Source organism: Stegodyphus dumicola, chromosome X2 (assembly GCF_044657685.1).
Source record: "Stegodyphus dumicola isolate Sdum_Otavi_A_Nest chromosome X2, ASM4465768v1".
NCBI lineage: Eukaryota > Metazoa > Arthropoda > Arachnida > Araneae > Eresidae > Stegodyphus > Stegodyphus dumicola.
The window spans coordinates 190954450-190981572 of record NC_140781.1 but is presented as its reverse complement, the minus strand read 5'-3'; the positions used below and the strand labels follow the sequence as shown (position 1 = coordinate 190981572).

At 32.7% G+C, this 27123-nt stretch overlaps 1 protein-coding gene across 2 annotated transcripts in view; it reads right to left on the bottom strand.

Moving 5' to 3' along the window:
* Window positions 1–26679, bottom strand: part of LOC118183512 (peroxiredoxin 2-like) — a 32617-nt gene extending 5938 nt beyond the window's left edge. Inside the window, exons 1-4 of one of the 2 annotated variants that reach the window (XM_035353089.2) lie at window positions 26524–26679; window positions 21152–21236; window positions 11102–11243; window positions 5221–5356 (exon numbers count right to left, since the gene is read on the bottom strand). In XM_035353089.2, coding sequence (XP_035208980.2) covers window positions 5221–5356; window positions 11102–11243; window positions 21152–21236; window positions 26524–26556 — 396 coding nt within the window. In that variant the 5' untranslated portion in view covers window positions 26557–26679. Of the gene's footprint in view, window positions 1–5220; window positions 5357–11101; window positions 11244–21151; window positions 21237–26511 lie in introns of both variants that reach the window. The other variant, XM_035353088.2, reaches the window with a different exon arrangement.
* Window positions 26680–27123: the final 444 nt, after the last annotated feature.

Sequence of the window (27123 nt, the reverse complement as noted above, 5' to 3'; positions counted from 1 at the left end):
TGGTGCATTAAGTGATCTAGTGCAGTGTTTGATACACTGAACTAGATCATATGAACATACAAGTTTGGAACATTGTAGAACTGTTTGTACTTCGTAATTCTTCAAGTTTTAATTTCATTTCTTTTTTCTTTGGTGGAAACAACACATTAAAAATAAATGGTGATAAAAATACTTAATGAAAGAAATTCATAATTTTGGCAATTTTTTTTTTTTTTTGCATTCTACACTTTGATTTTCACTCAGTGTTCTGAGAAATTTTTTTATTATAAATAATCTTAAGCTACTGATAAATTCTGCAGGAACAGTAGGAACATAGGTACTTACGTATTAACGCTAACAGGCCAAAATTCGCATAAATCGCCAATTTTGGCGACCCTACTTACGGCAACCCTACGTGCTATACGTAGTTTTGTAAAAAGAAAAAATAACACTGGGCGTGTACTACCACAGCAATGGGTTTTCGGCGGAATTTACCGAGAAAAGAAAGAGACTTTTTTGGTTACTGTACCTAACAGAAGCGCCGTTACCCTCATAAAAAAATTTGCGAAAATATCAAGGAAGGAAGCATCATTTATTCGGATTGCTGGAAAGGATACAATACAAGTGAGTTCGAAAATGCTGGATTTCTGCATGGAACTGTTAATCACAAATATAACTTTGTGGATGCCAACACGGGCGTTCACACACAACATGTAAAGCGCATGCGGGGCTCAGCCAAATGGCGCGACAAAAAACAGAGAGGAACAGCCCGTCATCATCTTGACTCATACCTTATCGAATTTATATGGCGCCAAGCTCAAGCTGTTAATGGCGAAGACGGTTTTCAATCAGTGCTAAAAGCAATAGCCAAAAGATTTCCGCCGAAAAAATAATTCTGCAACTTTTTCAAATTCGAAATCGGAAGGGTTTAATTGCTATTTTATATTTTAAAACAAAATAATGTAAAAAATTATCTGTAATTAATAAATGTACATTTTCTTTCTATTTATACTTTTTTACTCAAACTTACAAATCGCGCCAACCTGGTTGCGATAATACGTAAGTACCAGAACATAAATGTGACCAATGCTGCCGATTTCTTTAAAGAAATTTTCTAGAATAGCCAGATTAAGTCTATGAGTCAAGATATGCAATTCAAGAGCTATTTTAAAGACAGAAGTATAATGATTTCACTGGCATGATGGTAATTAATAAACCTTGTTAAAAATAACATTTTCATTTACTTTCATTTATGAAAATAGTTCACATATCAGGATTATTTTTTTATCAAGGTGTGTATTTAATTCACTACAAAATATTCTATCAGCAAATTGTCAATGGCAATTCATAATATCAAGAAACTGGTGAATGCATCTTCTGAAAATTAATGATTGACAACATTTTTAGAGAATAATTCACTAGCATAATTAACTCGCCTTTCAGATATTATACCCTCACAGTGCTTATCTGTCAATTTATATAATGATTTTCAATCTTTTTTTCAAATCTGTAGATCCCATCAATTATAAGTTTCCTTCAAGTAAATGACTGTGTAACAATTTGATAAGATGAGATACAATGGGAAAGATATTACTCTTGCAACTACGATTAGAGAATGAGTAAACGTAAATGGAAATATTTAAGACTTCCCATAATGTACAACTTGTAGGCCTTAAATCTAATATTATGGCCAACAGTGGATGTTTGATATCTTCTTAGTTAAAGTACATTTACACTGTAATTTTTAAATCAAAATTGTAATAAATAGCTTGTTTCTTTAAGCTCAACTTTTCTTCACCTATATAAAATCCTCACAAATTTATGAGGTATCATGGCAGGGTCTGGATGAAAAACATTGCTTAAACAATTAGTACTTTCACAGAGCTGATAGCTTTAGTAGTGGAACTGTCACTTGATCTTTTTTAAGTGAATGCATGCTTTTTCTGATACAGCCCTTAAGGTGATTGCAGTGACAATACATTTTAAACTCTCTATAACTTGCTTAGCACCAAATAACTTCATTTGGCTTGGTATAAAATTTTGAAATATTCTAACCTTTCTTTATATTACTTCTCAAAAGTCTGTTTAGTAAGGATTCTTTTTTTCCCCTCAAAGATTCATTCTGAGAAATTCTAACACTGTTTTTCTTCAAAAACATTTTATTGTTTCATAAGGTAACAGTTTCTTTGAGGTATTCTATTTCTGGTAAACAGTGATTGTACTCTAATGATTTTACAGATTCCTTGACTACCGTCATCACTACTACCAATACATGATGTCAATGTTTTTAATAGACTTTACTTCTACTTTCCTTTGACATTCATATCGTTCTGCTGACTTTCTTTAGATACTTGGACAATGGATAGAGGTTATTTTTTTTTTAAATTTTAATTCCTAAAAGCTCATTTTGCAAATCCTTTTGATAATCAGCATCTTCAAAGTGGATTAAGCACATAACATTTTCAGTTTTAAACTCCATTGCTTCTTTGTAAAAACTGATCATATGATACTTTTTTTTTTTTTGAGAAGCTGTAACTAATTCCTCTTCCCTTAGTCTTTATGTAATAATTACTAAATGTTATATTTTTTACTAAATGGCATTAGTAATAAACTTACTGCAATTTTACTCAAATTAGTATCAAATATTGTTATAAAACTGTCATACACTTTAATTGGGAAACTAAATATGTCATTGTTTCTTTCTGTTCTGCGAGTCAAGTAATATCACAGAGTAGACACCAATTAGTTGTTAAATCGGAGGGTGGAGTATAGCCAAAACGTGCCAGCCTAGTAGCCTGGGAACAATCATAGCCAAGATGATTTTTATTCGTTTGGCCAGTCAGCCAGCAATGGAGTCAGATAGTTTGTTAATCAGTTAAGGCAAACGCACGAAACAGCTACTTGCCTTAGCAATGGTGTGTTTTACTGAAAATTTGCTTAAGAAATCAGCTTGTATACATGTAACACATTGAAAAAACTATGGAAACCGCAGTGCATTGTTACTTAACAAATGTGGACAAAACACAAGTACACAAGTGAACATTAAAAACAAGCAGAAAATAATAAAAAATATATATAAATAAAATAATCATAATAAATTTAAAAAATCAGAAAATAAAATAAAAAAAAATCATAAAAGATTAGAAAGAAACAGAAGGCGTTTGAAGGGAAAATGTTACCCATGAGAAGAACCCCTGAAACTGTGCAGTCAGGCTGTTTTCCGGAATTTCAAGTCTATATAAAACTGCCTGCAGTGATTTTTACCACTCAGGCTCTAGTGGATTTGAGTTGCGAAGCCTATAAAAACTCAGTTCAATTCACTTATTGCAGCTGATGTAAGCAGACAACTGCTTTGACTATTTTCCTTTCACCGCATGTGTGCTATGTACACAATGTATAGTCAGCATACTTATTACCGCATAATGTGTATACATTTTGTATTCAGGCCTAATTTTTCAAAAAGTAAATTTCTATTAGTTCTATTCAACTTATCATTTTAAATTATTATCTACTAACAGCTTGTCTCTAATTATCATTTTCCTTTTCTTTTCCATGAATTGATCAACTTGGTGACTTTAGAAATTTTCAAAACCACACTTTAGAATTTGAGAGCAAATCTCATTTTTTAGATTTTTTAACTGCCTAGCTACAGAATACTGAAAACTAAATTTTCTATCCATGTTTTTCTAGATCAGCAGACTGATACATATGTTTTTCAGGAATATTAAAAGTTCAAGGTTAAGAGATCTTCTTTGACACATATTTACCTGCAGCCCTCTTGTGGTTAATCAGCTGAATGTTTATGTACCACAAGCTTAGTACACATTCTAGAATTAAGAAATACACTGCAAAATTAAGATCACAAAGAAAGATAAACTTAGGTTTCTGAAGATTTTACCTATAATTCTCATTTTCAAGAATGACTGTCATAGGTAAAAATATTTGCAATCTAAGCAAAAAAAAAAAAAAAAAAAAAAAACCTCCATTTATTGAAGGAAAAAAAATCAAAGCTAAATGATTAAACTTTTATTAAAGTTTAGGGAAAAACAGATTATAATTACTGTTATTAATTAATAAGCAAATTTTTTAACATGGAAGGCTTCAAGGAAATTGTTATAATGAAAGTCTTGATGACTGACTGCTTGGACATTTTTGGAGGCTGTATTAAGGAAAACTTAGCACATTCACCAGGCAACTTGAGAAATGGTTTGATGAGGTAAAAAACGGGGAGAGGGAACTCAACAGAGAAAGGAAAGCAGAGAGATGAAAGTGTAATGACTGAAAAATGGGAGATGGTATCAAAGACTTATTGTGAGATGCAAATACATGAGCTTATTACAAGTTTGTTTCTGAGAACTAAATAATTTTGATGACTCTGAGTAGCAACCAAGCTAATAATAATGAGTAATATAGTGATACTTAACTATAATAATATTAAGCTCTCCAAAGGATACTGAACCTTGGTAGTAGCATGTGTAAGATGACAGATTTTCAGATGTGCACCAGGGTTAGCTTTTATCAAGATCCTGGGACTTTGAGAAATAAACTTTTACATACATATGAGAGAACAAGCAAACAACTATTCAAGTTAGTCAGTGTTTGAATTCAGATTGCTGATATGATCAACGAGCAAGTAACAGGATAGCACTGACTATGGAAATGGATTATGAGAAAATGCACCAAATGAATATTTTTGGGGGTGAAAGTAAAAAACTGTGGTTAAAGGGATAATTAACCACAGTCTTAAGGAATGATTGACTGCATATCCCTGAAGTCTAGTTACAAAATAATGTCAGAATTTTACATGCTGCTGCAGGAAATGCACTTAAAGGTTTCTCAATATAAAAATTAAATGTCATTATCACTTTTATGCAATATACTTATGTTACAAACTAACATCACTAGACATATTTAATGCATTGTTCAGCTTCATATTAGATCCATTGGATTAGTGAACAAATGCAAAGAACAAAGACTAATGAAGCAACATTTAGAACTATTATATTCACATAAATTTTTTTTACAAAACTTTACACGTGCAATGAAACCTCTCCAAAACAAGAGCTCATTATTCCCCAGTTTTAGTCTTAGCAAAAAATGATTACATATGTGATGCATAATACAGATGTTAATGTCCTGTGAAATACTGATCACATTTAAAACAGTGATTATCTATCCAACACACATACATATCTACAAACCAAAAGTGCTATTTAAATAACAGTGTTGTTTAGGCAGTACCTTTCTAGGGGTATTAATCCAAGCCAAGTGACTGAAATGAGAATCAGTTGAAGCTGCTATTACTTCAGCATTTAATTTTTTTAATTCTGGAGCCATTTCACTGAAGGCTATGATCTCTGTAGGGCAGACAAATGTGCTGTAATAAAAATGTAATTTGTCATGAAACAGTTTTTTTATAAATATCAAAACATATGTATAAATAAACTAACCAAACATTAAGTAGTAGCAGTCACATTTTTCGCTTTATATATTTTGATGTACTTCCAAGTTCTACAGAAGAATAAGTCAAAAAATTCAAGATTGCTTTAAAATACAGGATGATTCAAAACTCTTAGACCAAATTTTGTAACAGTACATTTAATTTTTTTCAACAATAAAGTTTTGAGTCACACTGTGAATATTAAAGGTATTACACATTATGCTATTAATTTTTAAATTCAATGAAATCTGAATTTTTAAATTTCACTTAAATAAAGAAAAGAATGATTTTTAAGGGAATGATTTACAACAAAAACAGAATACTATACTTAACATTTTTGTCTAACTTTTCTATCATGCATGGCTTATCCCAAGCAGTGAAATTATATGGGTTAAAAAACACAAGAATGAGAGACAAACAATGAAAATTCAAATTATTACAAGCACTGCTAAAAATCGCCATCAACAAGAACACAAGGTTCACACCTTCAGTGCAGGAACTAGAGCGCACAGACTGGGCAATAATATTGGACAAGCGATAAAAATCACTCTGACCAATCCATCATCCCAGCAGCATTACATCCGATATGCTCTGCATATCAGCACTGAAATGGGATATTTCTCTGTCACATTGGGATTACATATACGGTAAAATTCTTGCAGTAATCCTGGTAAGATTTCTTTGAAAAATATTTGGTTCATTCTCCTGCTCACTGGCCTGGAGGAAGAGCTGGCAATGAAATGGTCATGGGAGATTCAGTCTTAAATATTTATTGAGAAATGCAGATATGGTTTAATTTATTTGAGTGTGGCAAAGCACACAAGAGGCTACCTGCCTAATGGGTTTGGTTTATTTAATTATGGCAAAGCACACTAGGGCTATCTGCTTTCTCGAGGTTTATCTGGGAGAGACGTCTTCATGGAGAATTTTATAAGGGTAGGGATGCCTTCGCCTGCCTAACAGGAAGTATGCCTTTGTGGAGGAATTCCTAAGGGAAACTGGCTTGTATTTATGTTAAACATGGCGAAAATCATGAAAACGCCCCTGCAGCCAACCCATTTGCTTGGAATTGAACCCAGGTTAAACTACAGGGCTCAGAACCTTTACTGTTTGGCTGCTCATGGGCTTCTAGTGCAAATATGGACATGTTGTAAGTGAATTACTGATTGCCCATACACAACAATTATGGTAATTAAAATTTCCTTACGTGTAAATTTTGATGCATTTGTCATTGAATAAGGTGTGTAGAAAATCTGGTTGTGCTGCAATCTGCTGAAGGAACCAGTGTGCAAAATTGGCAAGAGGCTGAATATCTACAGGTGTAATGACTCACATCCTCTATGCATTATAGGAGTTTTGACTAGAGAACACTTACAGCATAGGGAAATTATTGTGGACTACATTCAAGATTATACCTAATCCTATGCTGAATTTCTTCTGTAATATGTGGCATCCTCACACTCCTTTGACAACCTTGTAAGTTTACGTGAAAATAGCATGCCGAATAATGATTATTGGAGAATTCAAACAAGAATCAGCAATTGCAGTACTAGTAATTGTACTTGCAACTGTCAATTTTGCAGTGCTACTTTCGATCCTTTAACTACACAACCATCTTCCTCAGCTGCCCAATCTAATTCACCAATGGAAGATGTTTTTTGAATAATTTTGACTGCAGAAAAATGAAAAGTGTGATTTTTGGACCAACAATGCTGGGCAACCGAGGACTTCTGTGATTCTTTTACTCATGACTCATGTTCTTTAATGAGAAATTGGAAGGCTCTCTTAGTTTGATCAATGTAAATTAAACCACCCTGCCAAAGAAGCCAGTAAATACCACAGGAATTCATATTTGGAATGGGAATTTTACTGATAGGACGAAAAAAAAAAAAAAACCGAAAAGTTAAATTTCTGTAAAATAAGTGTGATTTTATATCTAATTGATGGAAAGAAAGGAGTGACAACAGAATTCTTATAATGTCCTAAAACAAGAATGTGCCTTTTGATGTGTTGAGATGAGAATATTTTAACTGTTTGGTTAATAATGTTGGGTGAAAAGCCTCTGTCAATAGCAACTGCTTTTAAATAATTTAGTTCTTGATCAAGGGCTAATTTAGAGAAGAAAACTTGAAGTACATAGAAAACAAAGAAATAAAATGAAGTTAACTTCTGTTCAGTCGGATGACTTTATAAGGTATTTCTCCCGCCTTCTTAGTGTAGTCGCATATTCCAGAGGTCCGTGGTTCGTTTCCCGGGAAGGTCATTGCTTTTTTTTTTTTCACTTCTTCCAGTTTCAAAAATAACCTAATGACTCTACAGTGGCGTGCGAACTGAAAGGGTGGTGGATGATGATTCTTCACACCCAGGATTTGACAATTGGGTCCCCTAAATCCCAGTCGGCCTTTAAAAGGGGAAGTATATAAGGTATTTCTCCCGCCTTCTAAACATGCGTTTGTATAGGGTAGTGGTTGATTCCCGGTGAAGGCATTGCTCATTTTTCATGACTCATGCTTTCAAAAAACACCTAATGTCTCTACAACATGATTTGAAGTGTGGTAGAAGGCCAATGAAGGTTTGTGGTAAACAGTAGTACTGAAGTTGCATATGTTACGTGTGACCAAAATGTCGAGAAACAAAAGAGAATTGGATGTCTAGAGTTCAAAAGTTATAGCAGGATTAATGGAATTCAATACTGAAAGAACTTTATTTTAATCATCTTTACTACCATCAAACAGGATAAAGGTATCATCTACGTAATGGAACCATATCGGGAAGTTTGCAATTTCAAATAATTTAATTCATAATAATGCATGCAGATATCAGCATGCATGGGACTAAGAGGGTTTCCCATGGCTAATCCCTCGGTTTGCTTGTAATACTTATTTTGGAAAACAAAATGTGTTTGTTTCAAATAGAGCTGAGTAATGGAAATTAGCTCATCAATTTTGATGCAGGAGAAATAAAATTCATGAAGTCTGGTTTCTAGACATTTTAATGTGCTTTCCACTGGAACAGTGGTGAATAATAATTTTACATTAAAAGAAACCATGAGTTATTTTCTAGGAGAAATGTTTTAAGCTTTATTTATAAAATCTATTGAATTTTTATGGTGTAAATGTTATTATCTAATAAAGTGGATAATCTAGAAACTAAATATTTAACTAAGGGGTAGGAGGCAGTGCCTAAATTTGAGACAATAGAGTAGAAAGGAATACCACTTTTATAAATTTTGGGAAGAGCATATAATCTAGCACAATTCGCAACAGATGGGCAACTATTTTAATTGGGTGGGAAGGATTTGTGGTCTTTGGAGTGGTAGTCTCGCTTTACAGTCTGATGAACACATCTGGGTTTGGAATATGCCCATTGAGTACTTCTTAAGTGACTGCACTGCTGCCAACTGTAAAGTTTGGTGGTAAAAGCATCATATTAAGGGGGTATTTTTTGTTTTGGCCTGGGTCCCCTAGTTCCTGTGGTTGGAAACATGAACTCCGAGATGTATGTGGACATTCTCAAAAATGCTGCCCTTCCAAATCTATGGCAATATTTCAGGGATGGCCCATTTCTGTTCCAGCAGGGTAATTGCTCCATTAACACATCAAGACTCGTGAAACCATGGTTTGAAGAAATAAGCATTCAAAAACTGGACTGGCCTTCTCTCAGCCCCAATCTAAATACCATAGAACAAACACCTTTGCGATAAATTAGAATGCAGATTACGTGGCCAGCCAAATTGACCATCCTTACTGTCAGCACTAGCTTTAGCTGTAATGGACACCTGGAAGTCAGGCACTCTCCAGATCCACACCACTGGGTGTCCGGACTTCTGGCCAGATAGTGTATAACCGTATCAGGCCTTTATATGCAATTTTAACCACACATGCCTTCCAGTAATTTCAAGAACTGGAAGATACTAGAGATTTCTCAGTAGGCAGGGGAAAATCATATACAGCACAAGACAGCATTGTTCTCAGTTTGTAGTTCAGAGCTGATTCAGAGTATTGAGATCTTCGTGAGAGCTTTGCCTTTTAGATGCATTTTATACTGCACTGTGTTTAACGTTCTTAGTAGTTTGAAGTGTAACTAGTGGTTGTACTTTGTGATACTGTGAAGAGCTGTATGAGAATTTCTGTGGAAAGTTCCAGAGTGTTTCTTTTGGTAAAAAAAAAAAAAAAAAAAAAAATAAAAAATATCAAGCTATCATTGGTTCTGAGAGCATCCAATCCATTACAAAACTGTATGCATGCAACAATACTTCTAGAAAAGCAACTCAAATTTCGAATTTATACATATCTTTATCAGAACAATTCTTATATTCAGCCATATTGGAAAACTGGTTAATCAGACCTTTTTCCAATGCATAAATCAAAGGAAGGTTAAATAATATAAATATGTGTAAGTATTGCTATAAATTAGCATAAATAACATTTTTTAGCTTTACATTTTATTACATGTATAATTAAAGTATGCTAAATCATATTAATGAAAATACAACACAGAACTTAATAAAAGTTTATAGACATTATGTGAATTGCACAGATTACAAATTAAGCAATATTTCACTAAGCTGTTAACAAATGCTGGAAATATGAAATAGAAGCATAATACATGCAAATAAAGGCATTTTTTTCATATTAGTTAACAATAGATAATATTATTAAAAACACAATTTTTAATACAGTCAGAATTCAGATAAATTAGTTCACAGTTTTGTCAGACAGACTTATTAATAAGTTTTTAATTGTTTGAATTTCTTTTTTCTAATATTGTTAATCATTAATCAATAACTTATGTATTAATTGTTCATGAAAGAATGACAAATATTTTCACCAATGCAGTCAAATACCGATCTTCTGTTTGGTCTTTTCACTGTTTCAACTGATTGTCTACTATGCTATGATGACCTGTTGCTAAACTCGAATGTACATAAATTGCTGGCAAAGTTTTTGAGAGAAGAGCCATCGAATCTAATGAACATTAAATTAGAGTTTCAACATGAAGAGATGCGCATTGCAGAATGCAAATTAAGTTCATTGTCAAAGATCCTTTCTCACACTCAGCACTAGAAACAGATAACAGTTTATTGATGACAAAAGCTTCCATAATGCAGAATTTATTTCCTATTCATTAGTCTATTCAAAAACTCTATATTTCTTTTAGTTTCTCATTTATTTAGGCAGAATATTTTGCACAAATTTTAACAATGGGTGAAAAGGCCAAAATTTCATGTTGAATACTTTAACTTCTTTTCATAGTCAGAGCCTATGTTTTGAGGATGAACAGACAAGACTCTACACTTCACTAAACTAGCAAAATATCTATATAGTTGCCAATACTGAATTTTGGGGATAGATTTCCTGCTTTTGCTTAGGTTTACATCTTTGAACTTCAAATTTCTAATGCACTCTACTGCTTTGGATGTGTACTATCCAGGTTTCGATAATCTTGATTCAAATAACAATATCTGCAGACAGATTAGATGATGCACATGAAAAAGTGCTGTACTGCTATTTTGCAACTCTAAAGATAGTTCCGATAATTCTTGAAGAGCATCATCATACTTATAGCGTCACATAAAAAGCAAGTTCCTATATGTTTATTACTTGATAAGGAAAATTTCCATCTCATCCCACCCTAAAAGTAATTCTTGGATGAACAATAAACAAAACAACAAATACTCACAAATCTAGAGGATAGAAAAACAAGACTACATATTTTCCTTTGTAATCAGAAAGTTTTATTTCTTTGAAAGCCCCATTTACTACTGCAGTGCCTTTAAAATCGGGAGCTGGTTTTGTTACTTCAACAGCAAACTTCGGTGTACCTGACAAAAAAAAAAAAATCTATTTGTAATAAGAAAATAAAAATAATGTATTTGAAAATAAAGCAGTTAAAAACTTTTTACAACGAGTTTCTTTACAATAAATTTCTTATCAATGACAGCTAACAACAAAATGTAAAGTTATCATTTGAACTGTTAGTCATTTTACATACATGCCAATACAAAAAAGTTAACGACTATGTTTGCAATTGCAGATCAAGAATTACACTAATTGCGAAACAAATGTTTCATTGGCAGTGATAAGTATTAGTATACTTAGAGGCAAAATTCATTCTTACAATGGTACTGGTTTTCCAGAAAACCCACACATTTATATGAAAACAGCTAATGGGGGAACTTATGGCGAGAGGCAAGGCAAATGTTTCATTATGAACATTTATTGCATTTTTAATTTTGTTAATTGGTTGCTATTTTATGTAATGCTTAGTGTACCACAATTGTTGTAAATGGTTGTTGTCTTTTGCTTCTTCGCTCAGTGAAACAGTAGTCATCAATGGTTGACAATTTTTTCGGAAAGGTGTACAGATAACTGGAAAGTACCGAAACTATTAACTGATCAATTACATAATTATTTTTTTTTTGTATATTTTATATAATTTTTTTAACTAATCTTTCCACTTGTTATCATACCTGAGTTAAGAAAATGAGAGATTCACTATATGGAATCAAAGATATTTTCACTTGTTTGGCAAATGAAAATTACTGTTTTTAATATTAGCTGCTGAAATGTAGGAATAAAAAAAAAAAAAAAAAAAAAAAAAAGTGACAATACCTGTTGAGAACTTTCTCAAAAGAATTAAAATTATTTCTATCTTAAATCATCAATATTTAAACACATTTTTTTCAGCATAGATATATTACTGTTAGGTATTATGCTTGATATGTTAGCTTCTATTTCACTAGCCAAAATTTGATCAAAATTATCAATACATTCTCAGTCTCACAAAGCATTATTTAATTCAATAATTTGCTATTAATGGTTTAATGATGCACTCTCTTTTAGATATCTTTTAATTCTTTTGTATTCCATCATCTTTGCATTCATACTCTTTGCTCGCAACTGTGTTCAACAATTTTTAAATATTTGGAATTTTTGTTTTAACATTTTTATAATACTTGTTTAATAACACCATTTAAATTACTTTAAAATAATGTACCATTCCTCTTCATCTTATTTTTAATTTCTGTAGGTTTTAATTTTTGTAAAACTGCATCACATAAACACTGTTCTAAAGGTAAACATTCATTGGAACTTCGTTTTAAAAAGGTCACTTGATATTTGTTCCAAGCCTGCTTTCTCGTTAATAAAATTGTTTAAAGAAGTTCATTCTTTATAGTGTATTAACAATACTTTAGATTTTATGCAACACGCTTCACTGGTGACTACTAGACACATTACTCAAGAATTGAAAAAGAAAAAAGAAAAAAAAAAAAAAAAAAAAAGAGGCAAAATTTAAGTAAGTTAAAGAAGTGTTAAATATTTTGAACTCGCAACTGAAATCGAGATATGAAAAATTAAGCAAAATATGTGAAAATTTTCAAAGTTAGATAATAAACTTCTTCTGACATTGTTTACAGAATGATATCTAACTTAACTATAGCAGACAATTTTAATTGTAGACAAATGTTCGTAATATGTGAGATACATTTTTAATCATATCTAATGACTGATGCATTAATCTCCTTATTCAGATTAATTCCTTAAAATTTTTATAAGTTTGTACTGGTTCTTAAAAAAAAAAAAAAAAAGTAATAAGATATTATACTCGAGTTACAGCTGCTTTGCTTGTGTTAAAGTAAAAATACTCATCGAATGTGACTTTCTTAATTAAAAAGAAAAAATGGCAAATGAAGGCGGAAACAAAACTGACACTTTGACATCGATCACTAGAGTTAGTATTAAAGTCCCAGCATTTTGGAAACCGAACCCAAAGATGTAGGTTCTCCAAATGGTAGCTCAATTTTGAAATGCTGCAACTATGACAGATCAAACGAAATACGATTACGTAGCGAGTTCCATTGATGCTTAAATATTATCACATATGTCGGACATTCTGATCACCCCCCCCCTCCCCAAGGGACAACAAGTATGTGGCTATTAAAGACAGACAAATTTCCATCTCTGCCGAAACCAAAATGCAAAATACCGAAAAATTATTAACTGAGGAGGAATTGGGTGATAGAAAAACCTTCACATTGTTATGCAAAATGAAGAATTTAGCTTCAGATAAGTAGGTGAACTTTCCTTAAAACTTTCTGGCTTCAAAGATTAACCAGGGCAAACTTGAGCATTTTGTCCATAAGAGGCAATGATTTAGCTAAATTGGTGTTAATGGCCAATAAAATGTGGGAAACAAAATCCACGTCACATCAGAATGCCACTGTAGCTTGCCCTACAGATGGCAATGTTTCAGTTAAATTACAGGAGCAGATTTTAGAATTATCCTTAGAAGTTAGTGAATTGAATAAAAGATGTTCTAGATGTCAACAATCCAGATCCTACTCAAGAAGTAATTCTATTAATAGGCATAGTAGCGGAAATGAAAGTTTATGTTATTATCACTCAAGGTTTGGCGATAAGGCTTTCAAATGCAGTACCTTGCAATTAGACTAACAAAACCAATGTTCATTCGCAGGAAAACTAAATCCCTGACTCTCGCAGATGACAGAGAGTAGAGGGGTAGGGATGTGTTGACTTTTTATTCATGACAAGGAGAGCACCATTCAACTTTTAATCAATACTGGCACCAAAATTTCCGTGATTCCACCATTATCGAAAGAAAAAAAGCTGCTGCAAAGCTGGAACGCTTTGCTGCAAAATGGAACCAAAATTAAGACTTATGAGCAAAAGTTGCTAAAACTGGATTTGGGACTGAGAGGAGCATTTGATTGGCCTTTTGTCATAGTAGATGGTAATAAACCAATAATAGGTATTGGCTTTTTATCTCACTTTCACCTTTTGGTTGACAGCAAAAATCGCAAACTAACTGATGGCATCACTTCCTCATCTTCTATTGGTGACCCTTCCTATGGTGTCGTTTCACCAATGGTTCATGCAGTACAGAATCAATACAAAGTAATCCTCAAACAATTTCCAGATCTTTTGCAGCCAACACTTGTCATTGATAAAATCAAAAGCCACAACACTGAACATTTTATTAAAACTAAGGGGACTCATGTTATCACTAGGGTGGGAAAACTCTCCGCCGAAAATTTAAAAGCAGCAAAAGCTGAATTTGAGTTTATGTTGCAAGAAGGTCTTTACAGGCCTTCAAAAAGTTGTTGGGCCAGTCCTCTACATTTTACATTAAAGAAAATCAGGTGACTGGAGGCCATGTGGAGATTACAGGGCTCTTAGTAATATCAACTCCTGATCGATATCCTCTACCGTTCCTCACCGATTGTGGGTATATTCTACATGGAAAAAACATTTTTTCATCCATTGAATTAATTAGAGCTTATCAACAAATTCCATTGCACAAAAGCGACATCTCAAAATCGGCCATTATAACTCCTTTTGGGTTGTTTGAATTCCCATTCATGACATTTGGTTTACACAGTGTGGCACAGACATTTCAGTGATTCATGAATATGGTACTATCAGGATTACACTTGACATTCTATTATTTAGATGACATAAAAATCACTTCTCCAGACGAAGAGTCACACCGTAAGTACTGTTTATACAACAATGTTGCAAAATGTATTTTTGGCACTTCTAAACTTATTTAAGGTATGAAATCACACCTGAAGGAATAAGATCTCTTCCGAAAGTTGAGACTACACGAAAGATACTTCAACCCACTTCAGTTACCAGCTTGTGCAGATTCTTAGGGATGATAAATTTTTTTATCACCGCTTTAGCCTAAAGTGTACCAAGCTTCTTTCCTAACCTCACTACTCAGTGGAAGATGTAAAAATAGTAAAATACTGCTAACATGAACTGAAGATTCTTGCAATGCATTCAAAAAACCTCAAAAATGCGCTTTGTCACGCTACTATGCTGGTTCATCCCTCAACTGACACTACTATATCTCTCACATGCAATGCTTCAGATACAGCTATCAGGGCTGTCATTCATCAAATTGACCAGGGAGAGATACATACATTAAGTTTCTTCTCATGCTCCTTAACTGACACACAGAGAAAGTACAGCACATATTACCGAGAGCTCTTGTCCATCTACACTGCAATAAAGCATTTTAGGTACATATTTATTAGAGGAAAAGTTTTTTCAACATTCATATGGACCACAAACCTCTCACCTTTTCAACAAAATTTAGACAACGGCTCTCCCAGACAAGCAAGACAATTAAGTTATACAGTCAAAAGTCGTTAATTCGGACACCCATAATTCGGAATGATCTATAATCTGGACCTCAAAACTAAAAACTTTCTGCGCATGCGCCGCGTTGACACATGCGCATAGGCGTTTACGCGTGCGCGTAAGACGTTTTACGAATGCGCATATGAGTGTGCGCAAGTGCAGAATACGTTTTCGCGTGCGCGTTTTATGTATAATGAACGTATAAGCTAAAATTATCTAATTATCTATTTCAGTTAATGTTGATGATTGCGTTGTTAATTAATTTACGAATTGGATCCGGCTTATTATTTTTTGCAGACTGTAAGAGTAATTTGATAAAAGTAAGCTTAAACTTTCGATTATATCAAATAGAATTTCCGATATATATTTGTTAATATGTAAAGGATCTAAAGCGAAAGTATGTTTTGAAATCCGAAATCTGTTTATCAATTTCACGCTGCTCAGCGGGGGGAACGCCGCGGCGGGCATGTAATGAATTGGAAGTTGATCTTCAGCGCAGATGTTTTTATTTTATTTGGCTTATAATTCCTTACCAAATGTAGTATTTCATCTCGATATGCTCCGTCTTTGATATGATTTAAAACAAGTTCCTCGTCATTATAATTCGCTTCCGATAGCGAAGAAAAGTGTGAGGTTATTGAAAACGAAAAAATTTCGATTGACAAATTAGTCGGTGTTCTCGACACAGCAATTATAGGACTTGAACAGCGAAACTTTGTAACTGAACAAGAAATTATGTCTGTTTAATAGAATTAAAGAGAAAGTATTATCACATGAAACGAAGCAAAACTTAAACAACTTACATTGAAAGAAATGTTTAATAAAGTAAACAAATAAATATTAAGCTTTTTCTTTTTGCAAATTTTGATACCCTTTAGATCATAATTGTTCTTTATTTCATAAATTACGGTTTCATATTTTTAATTTTAGAATTTCTGCATGCCATCTTACGAGATTTAAACTGATGATCTATAATCCGGAATCGCCGAAGTCCTGACGAGTCCTGATTAACGACTTTTGACTGTATTGCTCAATTTTCAATGAACATTTGCTTCGTCAAGGGAGAAGAAAATGTTATTGTACGTGCTCTTTCAAGAATTAATATCTCTACACCATCTCCAATTGATTACATAACTATTGCAGAATTTCAAGATGATGAGTTAACAGTTTAAAAAAAAACAACCCAAGGCTGAAAATGGTTCAGATTTCCATTCCAGGCACTGACAAATCGATATTGTGATATCTCCACCAACAGTAACCACCCATATATCCCCTCCAAACTTTCACAGTTGCAAAGAGGACGATCTCAACCTGGATTTCTCATTTTGGAATTCCACAGCGTATACATCTGATCAAAGACATCAGTTTGAAAATCAAATCTTCTCATCTGTGAGCAAATACTTCGGTTTTCAAAAATTCAGGACACCAGCATATCATCCACAATCGAATGGATTGATTGAGTGACAACACAGTATTATAAAGGCAAGCTTGAAATGTCATTTACTGCAAAGCAAAATCTTCAGTAGATGCTTTACCTTTGGTTCTTCTCGAATTACGCTCTGCACTTGAAGATATAGGATACTCTTCAGCTGAGCTTCTTTACGGAAGTCCCCTGTTTACCTGGAGAATTCATCCCCACAATCCCACCCCGAGTTTGTACGAAGGCTACAAAGTATTATCCGTAACAAGAAACCTTCTGCGATGACTACCCATGGTAATATGACCATATTCGTTTTCAAAGACCTTTTGAATTGCTCATATGTTTTCGTCTACGATAACGTAGCCACTTTATCTTTTCAACCAATTTATCTTGGGCCTTATGTTGTCAAATACTGAGCAACAGAGTATTTTGACACTGAAATTAATGGAACTGTCAAAAGAATTTCAACTGATAGACTGAAACCATGTTTTAACATAAAAGAAAATAATCAGCAGCCTCTTGCAACCCATAGGCACATGGGGGCCCACCAGCGGCCGAGCGGTAAAGTCGCTGAACACTGGTAGTTTGGTTCGAGGTTCGAATCCCGCGAACGGGCTGGCTGTATGGGCGTTTTCGTGGTTTTCCCCATGTGTAACGTGTATACGAGCCAGTTTCCCTTAGAAAGTCCTGTTACAGCTAGATTTTATGGAAAATTCTGGGGAAAAAAATTATTTGTCAGAAAATAGTTGAAGAGAATGAACATAAATAACGAATATACATGAACTCCTCTAGCCAGTAATTTAAAAATTTATTCAAACTACAATATTTCAGTAACAAATTATTCAGACCGTAAGAAAATGTATGCCTCTTTAAGTGGGAAGGAAATTACATTACTTGAAGAGACCTTTGAACTGGTCATTACACAAAATACTATTAAAAGTATCAAGAACTATGTTAAAAGTACTCTACACGTTTATAACAGAGAGAGTTTTGAATTTTAGGCTGATCTTTGGAATATGGTAACTGGTAGTTTGGCGACATTTTGGAGGCATTTTGGAGGCGATAAAGGTTACTACCTAGGACTTTGGTAATAATGTGAGAAGTACTCAGTTCCGATTACGCATTATTTTGTGTGAGGGAAATGAGAGATCATGAGATATGTCATGTGACATTAATGGACGAATTACAGTTGTTTAATCAGAAAAGGGGGGAAATCTGGAAATTTCGTATTTAGCTATATTCTGTGTCGTGTGAAACGTGACATTAATGGACGAATTACAGTTCTTTAATCGGAAAAGGAGGTTAATTTGGAAAAGCTTCATTGTGTGTTGTGTGAAATAGTGTTGATTAATTTTCGGACTGCATGGCGCTATGTAAAGTGAATTCTAAATTTTAATGTGTTTATCTGATAATAATAATAAGTTGAGATTGTGTGAAAGGAAGGATATTACAGTTAAGTTTAAATGGCGGTGCAAGAAATATGGTGAAAATGGACATTTTGTGAAAAGGAGTGTAAGGAAGGGTACATGGTTTGCTGAAAGTAGTTTGAGTATAGGTGAAATTTTATTAATTTCTTATTACTTGGTGAATAGACTTCCAGTTGACTACTGGATTTAGGATTTAGAAATTAGCAGTAGTACTGCAGCCACGTAATGAAGATTCTGAAGAAGATTAGGTAAGTTAGTATTTTTAATCATTTGAGGATATTATTTTTATGCATTGTTCTAAATGTAAGGAGTAAAAATAAATTAATGTGGTATTATTGGAAAATTGTTATTAGCAATGATTTAGTTTAAAGTAATTAGGATTGTAATCTAATTTTTATTAATTTAATGTATGTGCTTATTTATATTTTAAGTAGTGTTTTTTAATTTAATGATCGTGATTTTGTGAGTTATATATTTGTAGTATTTTGGAATACGTTTGAGTAGTATACGTTTAGTATTTTCATGCATTTTCATGAAATTTTTCTAATTTATGAGAAAAAAGCAGTGTACATGGATATAGTGAAGAGTGTGCGCAATGCCATTTTTGTGCAATTCTGGGATTTTTTTTTGAGTAAAAATAAGTCGACGTGTACATGGTTTAGTGATATTTTAATTAAATGATAGTTATTTTGTGAATTTTATGTTTGTAGGAATTTGGTATACGTTTCAGTTGAAGTAAACGTGTATGGAAATAATTTAAATATTTGACACTAAGTATTTGTAACTATTTTTAGTGTTTGCGTATAAATTCGTTGCTGACGTTTATAATATAATAGATAATTTAGAGGTAAAAGTTTTTGGATATTTTATTTATTTTATACGTGGAAATGTTCATCCTTGGAAAGGGTATATACTTTTTCGCGACGAGGTAATTTCATATATGTTCTTTTTACCGGATTTAAAGATTCACAAAATTTTCATGCATTTTCGTGAAATTTTTCTAATTTATGACAAAAAAGCAGTGTACATGGATATAGTATGCGCAATGTCATTTTTGTGCAATTCTGGGATGTTTTTTTAAGTAAAAATAAGTCGACGTGTACATGGTTTAGTGATATTTTAATTAAATGATAGTTATTTTGTGAATTTTATGTTTGTAGGAATTTGGCATACGTTTCAGTTGAAGTAAACATGTATGGAAATAATTTAAATATTTGACACTAAGTATTTCTAACTATTTTTAATGTTTGCATATAAATTCGTTAGTTACGTTTATAATATAATAGATAATTTAGAGGTAAAAACTTTTGGATATTTTATTTATTTTATACGTGGAAATGCTCATCCTTGGAAAGGGTATGTACTTTTTCGCGATCAGGTAATTTCATACATGTGCTTTTTATCGAGTTTAAAGAATAAGAAAATTTTCCTGCATTTTCGTGCAAATTTTTGTAATTTATGAGAAAATAGCAGTGTAGATGGATAAAGTTAAGAGTGTGTGCAATGTCATTTTTGTGCAATTCTGGGATGTTTTTTTAAGTAAAAATAAGTCGACGTGTAAATGGTTTATGTGTATGTGCTATTCTGAAAAATGCGCAAGGTGTTTGCGATTCTGCACTTTTTCCCAATTTTGCAGTTAATATTTGTCATGATTAAGCAGTTTTGTTACATAAAATTTCTAGCATCAGTGTAATTCGGCTAGTAGATAGTTGGAAAAAGTGTTGAGTAAATAAAAAGAAACATGTCTTTCCTTCGTGAAGACAAAATGGCGGCGAAAAAAAAATAGAGGGTTGCTGTAGCAGAGTTGGTCGCCAAAAAATCACCAAGTTATCATAATCCAAAGATCAACCATAAAAATATATGAAAATGATAAAAAATATTACCGGAAAATAAAATTAGCTACCATTTTATTAATATTACAATAACTTTGAACTAAAATCTTAAAGTTAAAACCCAAGGAAAAAATTAAGGTACTTTTCCGTTTTGCCGGCGCAGGCGATAAAGTCGCCAATAATGGTACAACTGATGCCAAAGGGAATACCCTCGCTGCTAGCCTTTTACGCCCCATTTTCAAAACAAGTTGCAACCATTTATCAGATTCATTGTTTCTTTAAATACTGGCATACAATTACATAGAATTTTTAACAGATAGTCCAATTTTATGCCCTAAGATCAATCTAATGAGAATGCACTAGCGAAATAAAGCACTCCGGTTTTACATAATTTCTGAGTAAGCTATTCGTACGAACTGAAATAATTCTTGCATTTAAACTTGTATTCCAAATTAAGATTTAACTTGAAATTAATGTAGATAATTACTGAGAGAATTAGATTTTTTTAGTGTAGTTTACGTGAGATGAGATCACTTGGAGTCACGTGAATCAGGATGTTGTACCATGAAAGCACAGTAAATTCTTAACTTAATGACTTTTTACAAATTTATTGTCTTTATTTATTGGCTTTTTATAAAATTTAAACGATATTAAAATGTTTATGCCCTCAAAACAAAAAATTCTTAGAACCAACATTTGTTAACATTTTATATGTGTATGCTCTGTGTTGTCGCCAATAAAGTCTGCTTGGCGAGATTTGCGCCGGCGAAACGGAAAAGTACCAAAATTAACTAAAATCAAACCAAAGAAAAAATTAAAGAATCGCTAACAAATTTAAAGGATACAATCTAGATTTTAATGAGTATACAAAATTTATAACAAACCTGTAAAAATTGTTTTAGCTTGTATTGCTGACCATGCAATGCTAGGTCTTGCTAAACCAATCCCAGTTTGATAAGTAGAAGGAATCTGTAATAATTACAAGCAAATTATTTTTGATGAAAATTAATTAAAACTGTTTCAGTTTAAAATGCAATACTGATATTTATAAATGTCATACAAAATATAAAGACAGAGAAATACTATGAAAGTGAAAATTTGAGGCCTCATCTGACGTATGGAAATATAGACAGATCAAACAGTTTGCAATTATGAAAATTTACAGAACTGCATAACTTCAGATTTCTGAAAGGTGCTAAACACTGAAGCAACAGTATACTTTTACATACCAAATATAAAATGTTTTACACACATTTATTTTGCAATGTTATATTATATGATCAAGAGATTTGGATGTTTTTATCTGTCAAAGAACTATACACAAATAAGAAGTGAAATGAATGGAATGAGTTAGCCAAAATATATTTGCATAAGCATAGGAAATATTCAGAAAGTAAATCAGCTACTAGAAAGTAACGCAGAGACTAACAAACAAACAAAAAAAAAAAAAAAAAAAAAAAAAAAAACAGACTCAATTCATTTAACAGATTATTATATAGATGCAATGAAAAAAAAAGTTCGAGAAGTATTGGTTAGTTGATAAATGCTGATTTAAGACTATTACATAAGATCACATCCAGTAATTTGAATGCTCACAAAACCAGCATAACACTTTTATTGAGCTTAGTATAAAAAGAAAATCATTATCAATGGTATTTATTATGAACATTTAAGCTGAACACATAATTAATAACCTAATTTTCTGTTTGCAGATGACAGCAGACTTTGTCTCCCAGTATGAGGTAGCAAAACAGATACAAAACTTACACTGTCTTATTTAGCTAATAAAGCAATTAAAATATACCACAGAAGAGATGATGAACTAACAGTTATTGCTTTAAATAATGAATACATATTTAGAGCTGACAATATGAAAAAGATTAAACCATGACTGCTTGATATTGTTATATACTGTGAGGAATTTTTAGGTATGTAAGAAATTCATTTATGAACCAAGGCTACGGTTATGCAGTTCTATAAATTTTCATAATTGCAAACTGTTTGATTTGTCTATATTTCCATACATCAGATCAGGCCTCAAATTTTCACTTTCAGGGTATTTCTTCATGTTGTCATTCTTCATCTTGGGTACTTATGACGTAATGAAAAATGATGAAATAGACCAAATGGATTCCCCTAGCCTTGGCTGAAATCCCACAGTATGTACATTAAATGGCCTTGAAACTTGCTGCTGAACGTGATTTCCTCATCAGTAACTAAAAGAGACCTAGTCACAGTTACCATACTACAACATTTGCTCTTCCCCAGGAAGTCACCTCCCCTTAAGCTGAGATTCTAAGCATGAGACATCATTTGACTTAGTCTCTTCTAAAGCAACTACTACTTCTAAATCCAAGCAGCATTATATTCTGCTACTTTAAAATAGGCACTTCACTGCCATTCCCAGCTCCCTATCAGTGCATGTAACTCATATTATTATCACCGCACAGCATTTATTTTTTTTCACACCATTTGAGACTGCATTTCAAGTCAGCCTTCATTTGCACCTTTTCCATGAAGTGAAATATACAAATCACCTGATGTTTCGAATTGGAGAGTGGGAAATAATCTCAAGTTCTAATTTTAAAGTAAGAGATTAGAGTTAAGGAAGACACTCCCTTTTCCCAAAAAGAAAAAAAAAAAACTTTAAAAAATATTTTTATGTTAATACCTTATCCAAATAACTTCAACCTAAATTAAGTATTAAAACTCATAAAGATAATTTAAAAATTTCAGGTATATACTACTGACCACTAAAAGTACTACATCATGAGAGCAGCATGCAGGAAACATCAAATTTGCATGAAAAGTACTACATCCTTGCTTGTGCAGATGATAAGCATTCTAGCACAGGTACACAAAGCAGGTAAAAGTAATTTCAGGTACTACATTGTGCATAAATGAGAAGATAGCCCAACGAGTTTCTTACTTTGCATGTAAATCACATTTGAACATTGGTTGTTTGTGTAAAGGTTGTGCTAAGCCTCATGTAATTTTCATTTATGGTAACCTGAGTAGTTCAGTGTTATGGAAATTCGTTTATGATGTGGCTGCGGTGAATTTAACTGATGGGTTTGTAAGGATTTATTTCTGCATTGGATGTCAGTTAGGAAGAACGTTGTTTATTTTATGCTGTACACCTTAAAATGGCTTATGTGATGAGATTAATGTGAAGTTTCTGTATAATTTGAAACAAAAAGGGAAAAAAAAACATTAATTGATTGGTCTGTAAATAAAGTTTTACGTACTGGTCATCATAAGTGTCCTGTTTGTAAGAAGCAAATGCATATGGTCGAACATAAAGCTCATTCAGATGGCTTTGAAGGGGTTTGTTACAAGAAATGCAACTATCAATCCGGCACTACGAAGGACATTTTTTACTCTTATTTTTGTGAATTTATGTGGCAGTATGCATATTCTAGTTGAAATAATTTTAGAAAGTTTTTGGATGCTGTTAAGGAATTTTGTGTGCCACAGACTGAAGATACAGAAATTTTTAAATATGGCAAGTCAATATTTCCTTTTTATTATGTGATTTAAAATGCAGTTTATTGAGCTTCGATTTGCTATAAATTTTGTTCAATTTTGGTAATGAGAAACTTTGGTTTAACATTATATGATACCAACATTCTCCTGATTTTTTTTAAAGTAGATTGATGCCTACATGGACAAAGTCACAGAGTGTGTAATGCTGAGTTTGTGCAATTCTCTGATATTTGTTTAAGTGAAAATAAATCGATGTGTACATGGTTTACGAGTTTGTGCAATTCTTTGACTTATTTTGGTTTTGTGTAGCGGCCATCTTGAAATTGTGCCTTGCTGGCAAATCATTAATTTTTGTCAAGGGGCACCCTTCAATATATTTTTATCATGCATCTGTATGTATATGCATATATGTGTATATGTACACACACATACATTCGTACTTACATATATACATGAATGCATATATTTCTGAACCTAGTCCTTGATAGCAGAACAGTTCCAAATTAACATTAAATAACATTGCTACTTATCATAGCTCATTTGGTTTTCTTGTAGAATCAAATCTAATTGTATCCTTGTTCTTCTCTCTACAAGTCACCAAATTGGCAACAATATACAACTGAATTTAAGGGAGCAGCAGAACATGACCTTTTCTGTATACTAACCTTGGACTTATTTATGATAATGAGGCAGGAATGAAATCTTTCTCGGCATCCTGTTAAAATGCTTTCATTTCTTAATGATAGCCTTAAATTTCAATAAACAACACACACATATATTGAAATTATTCAATAGTATTTATCCATCAGCCTGTTTTGCTTTTTATGAATGATTAAGCAAAAGTTTCAGTTCTACAGCATTTATCTGCTAAAATTTAAAACGTATATCAATCATCGACTGTTGAAAATTCGTCTTTATATCAAAATGCTTTCACATAAGACCATTTTTTCCCCGGTTGGATCCTAGCAGAGCCCCATATCTTTGGCGCGCCCACTTATATGATGCGTATCGATGTGTACACGCACAAAGTCAAGGGAGTGTGGAATGGCAAGTTTGCAAAATTCTCCGATTTTTTTTTAAAGCGAAAACAGGTCAATGCGTACATGGATACCAAGTTTGTGCAATTCTTTGACTTGTTATTTTTAAGTTGGCAAATTTGAGAAACGCGCAAAGCAGTGGGCGATTCTGCATTTTTCCGGTTTGTTGTCAAGGGTGTGGCCTCTCTTAGGATTTTACCTTTTCCCCTTTCTAACAAAATGTATCAGACCTTTAATTTATGAACATGAGTGTATTACTTACAAGCTAATTATTTAATTTTTATTGCCACCGAAAGGTAATGGCTTGATTTTGAACATAGGATTAATTAAAAGGCTCAAAAGAATGACAGCAAAATAAATTAAACAAGTGAAGAAAAAAAAAAAAAAAAAAAGACTTTCTTTGAGAAGAAATTAAAATGCACACTAAGTTAGAATGTTTACTATACTGAACAAATGCTTATATTGGTCAAGAATATTCTAAATAAAAAATTAGACAGAAAATTTGCAAAAATGAGTAAAAGACAGCACGAGAGCCTTCAGTACTGCATGTAACATATAATGTACTAAATGCCTGAATTGCATATGAAATAAGTTTTCAGACAGTCTAGTTCTACAAGAATCCAGCTAAAATTAATTCAACAAAACCACACGGTATAATTCTTTGCACATCTCCTTAGCATCTCAGCCACATTTTTACACATACAAGGAAGTAAGACAGCACAAAGAAGCAGATATGTAAAATATTATTCATAGATAAAAAAACTATTACAAAGTGCTTAAAATAAGCTGTATTCTAAACCTTTCGGGAATGCCAACATTTTGGTACTAAAAAGTTAAAATTTTATATACACCTTCCACATAACAATAAATACTAAGCAAGAAGTCAGCAAGTCAAGCCATTTACTTGCTAATAAGAAAATGGATTAAAATTCATACACAAGTAAAACATATTCCAGGACGAGTTTTTTTTTTTTTTAAGTTACAACATCCAGTTACGACAGCCATGCATATTATAACAAGTAGATATAACCTGTTATATCAAGGCTGGATAAGCAATTATATCAAGGCATTAAGCAATATAACCAAATACTTAAGAGAATCGGGGGAAAATGGGCACCACAAAAAGGTGCGTTAAGTATTAAGGAAAGAGAGCACCAAAAAAATTTCTCAGTGCCAGTTTTATTATGGAATGCAGGTTGCAGATGAACCTAAACCGAAACAGAGAAGGAATGATGAAAAACTGGCGTAAACATAAGTGGGGGTACCAAAATCTTTTTAAGTGGTTTTAAGTAGTTTTAGAGCTTTTTTAAGTCTTTATCTGTCCTTTTCCCCTGGTTATAACAGCTACAGGAAGGCATATCCGAAAAAAAAAAAACATACATTACGAAATTCGCGCTTTCTAAAACTTCTTTTACATGGTAAACCTACTTAAAATAAATTATTAGGATAAAATACTTCATAGACTAGATGAAAATAATTTATATTTTGCGTGTTTAATGCAATTTAATTTTTAAACAATTAAGTATTTATGCTAAATTATAAAGTGAGCTGCATATATTCCACGATAAATTGGTAGTCAAAGGGTTAAAACTGAATTCGCGAGGGTTATTGCACAAAAATGTTGCTTTTTAAGCAATACACAAATAATAATGCATACAGTAAACTACCGGTCCATAACGGTGACAAATGGGAAATTCCTAATTTTGAGATTATGTACATACTGCACGTAATACCTTGTTAGCAACACTGCGAAGCAGACGAAACATTTTCAAAAAACGTAATTTATTTTTTAAAACACGTTGCAGAAAAATGTAACTACTACACAAACAGCGCGAATCATATGTTCTGATCACACGATTACGATTATATTACTTCTGTGCGTATTAGGAGGGAAATGCTCGCCATCTGACGGAGATCAAATCGCATTGTTGATTTGCGGAAACACTGGGACAGCACAACTAAGACGCAGGTGTCACAATGGCACATCACAAAGAAAAATAACAGGAAATATTTTGTGATATAAGCATGCTGAGATTACTCCATTTTCCCTCAGCAACAAAACCTTTTACAATGTGTAGTTATCTGATAAAACTATCTCACATAGCAATATGTTGGCTGCATGGGGTATAATGATATATTATACTCCGTGCAGCCATAAAAATTGCTGTGTGAGATAATTTTATATATAAATATAATATTCATTGTACTCCGTGGATGGCTATTACTAGATGTCCGACATCGTCTTAGCTGCTATCACACGCCCGTTTGTTTCGGAAGAAGAACTGTTTAGAACAATTTTTCTGCTTTGTCACAAGAGCCAATCACCACAGATC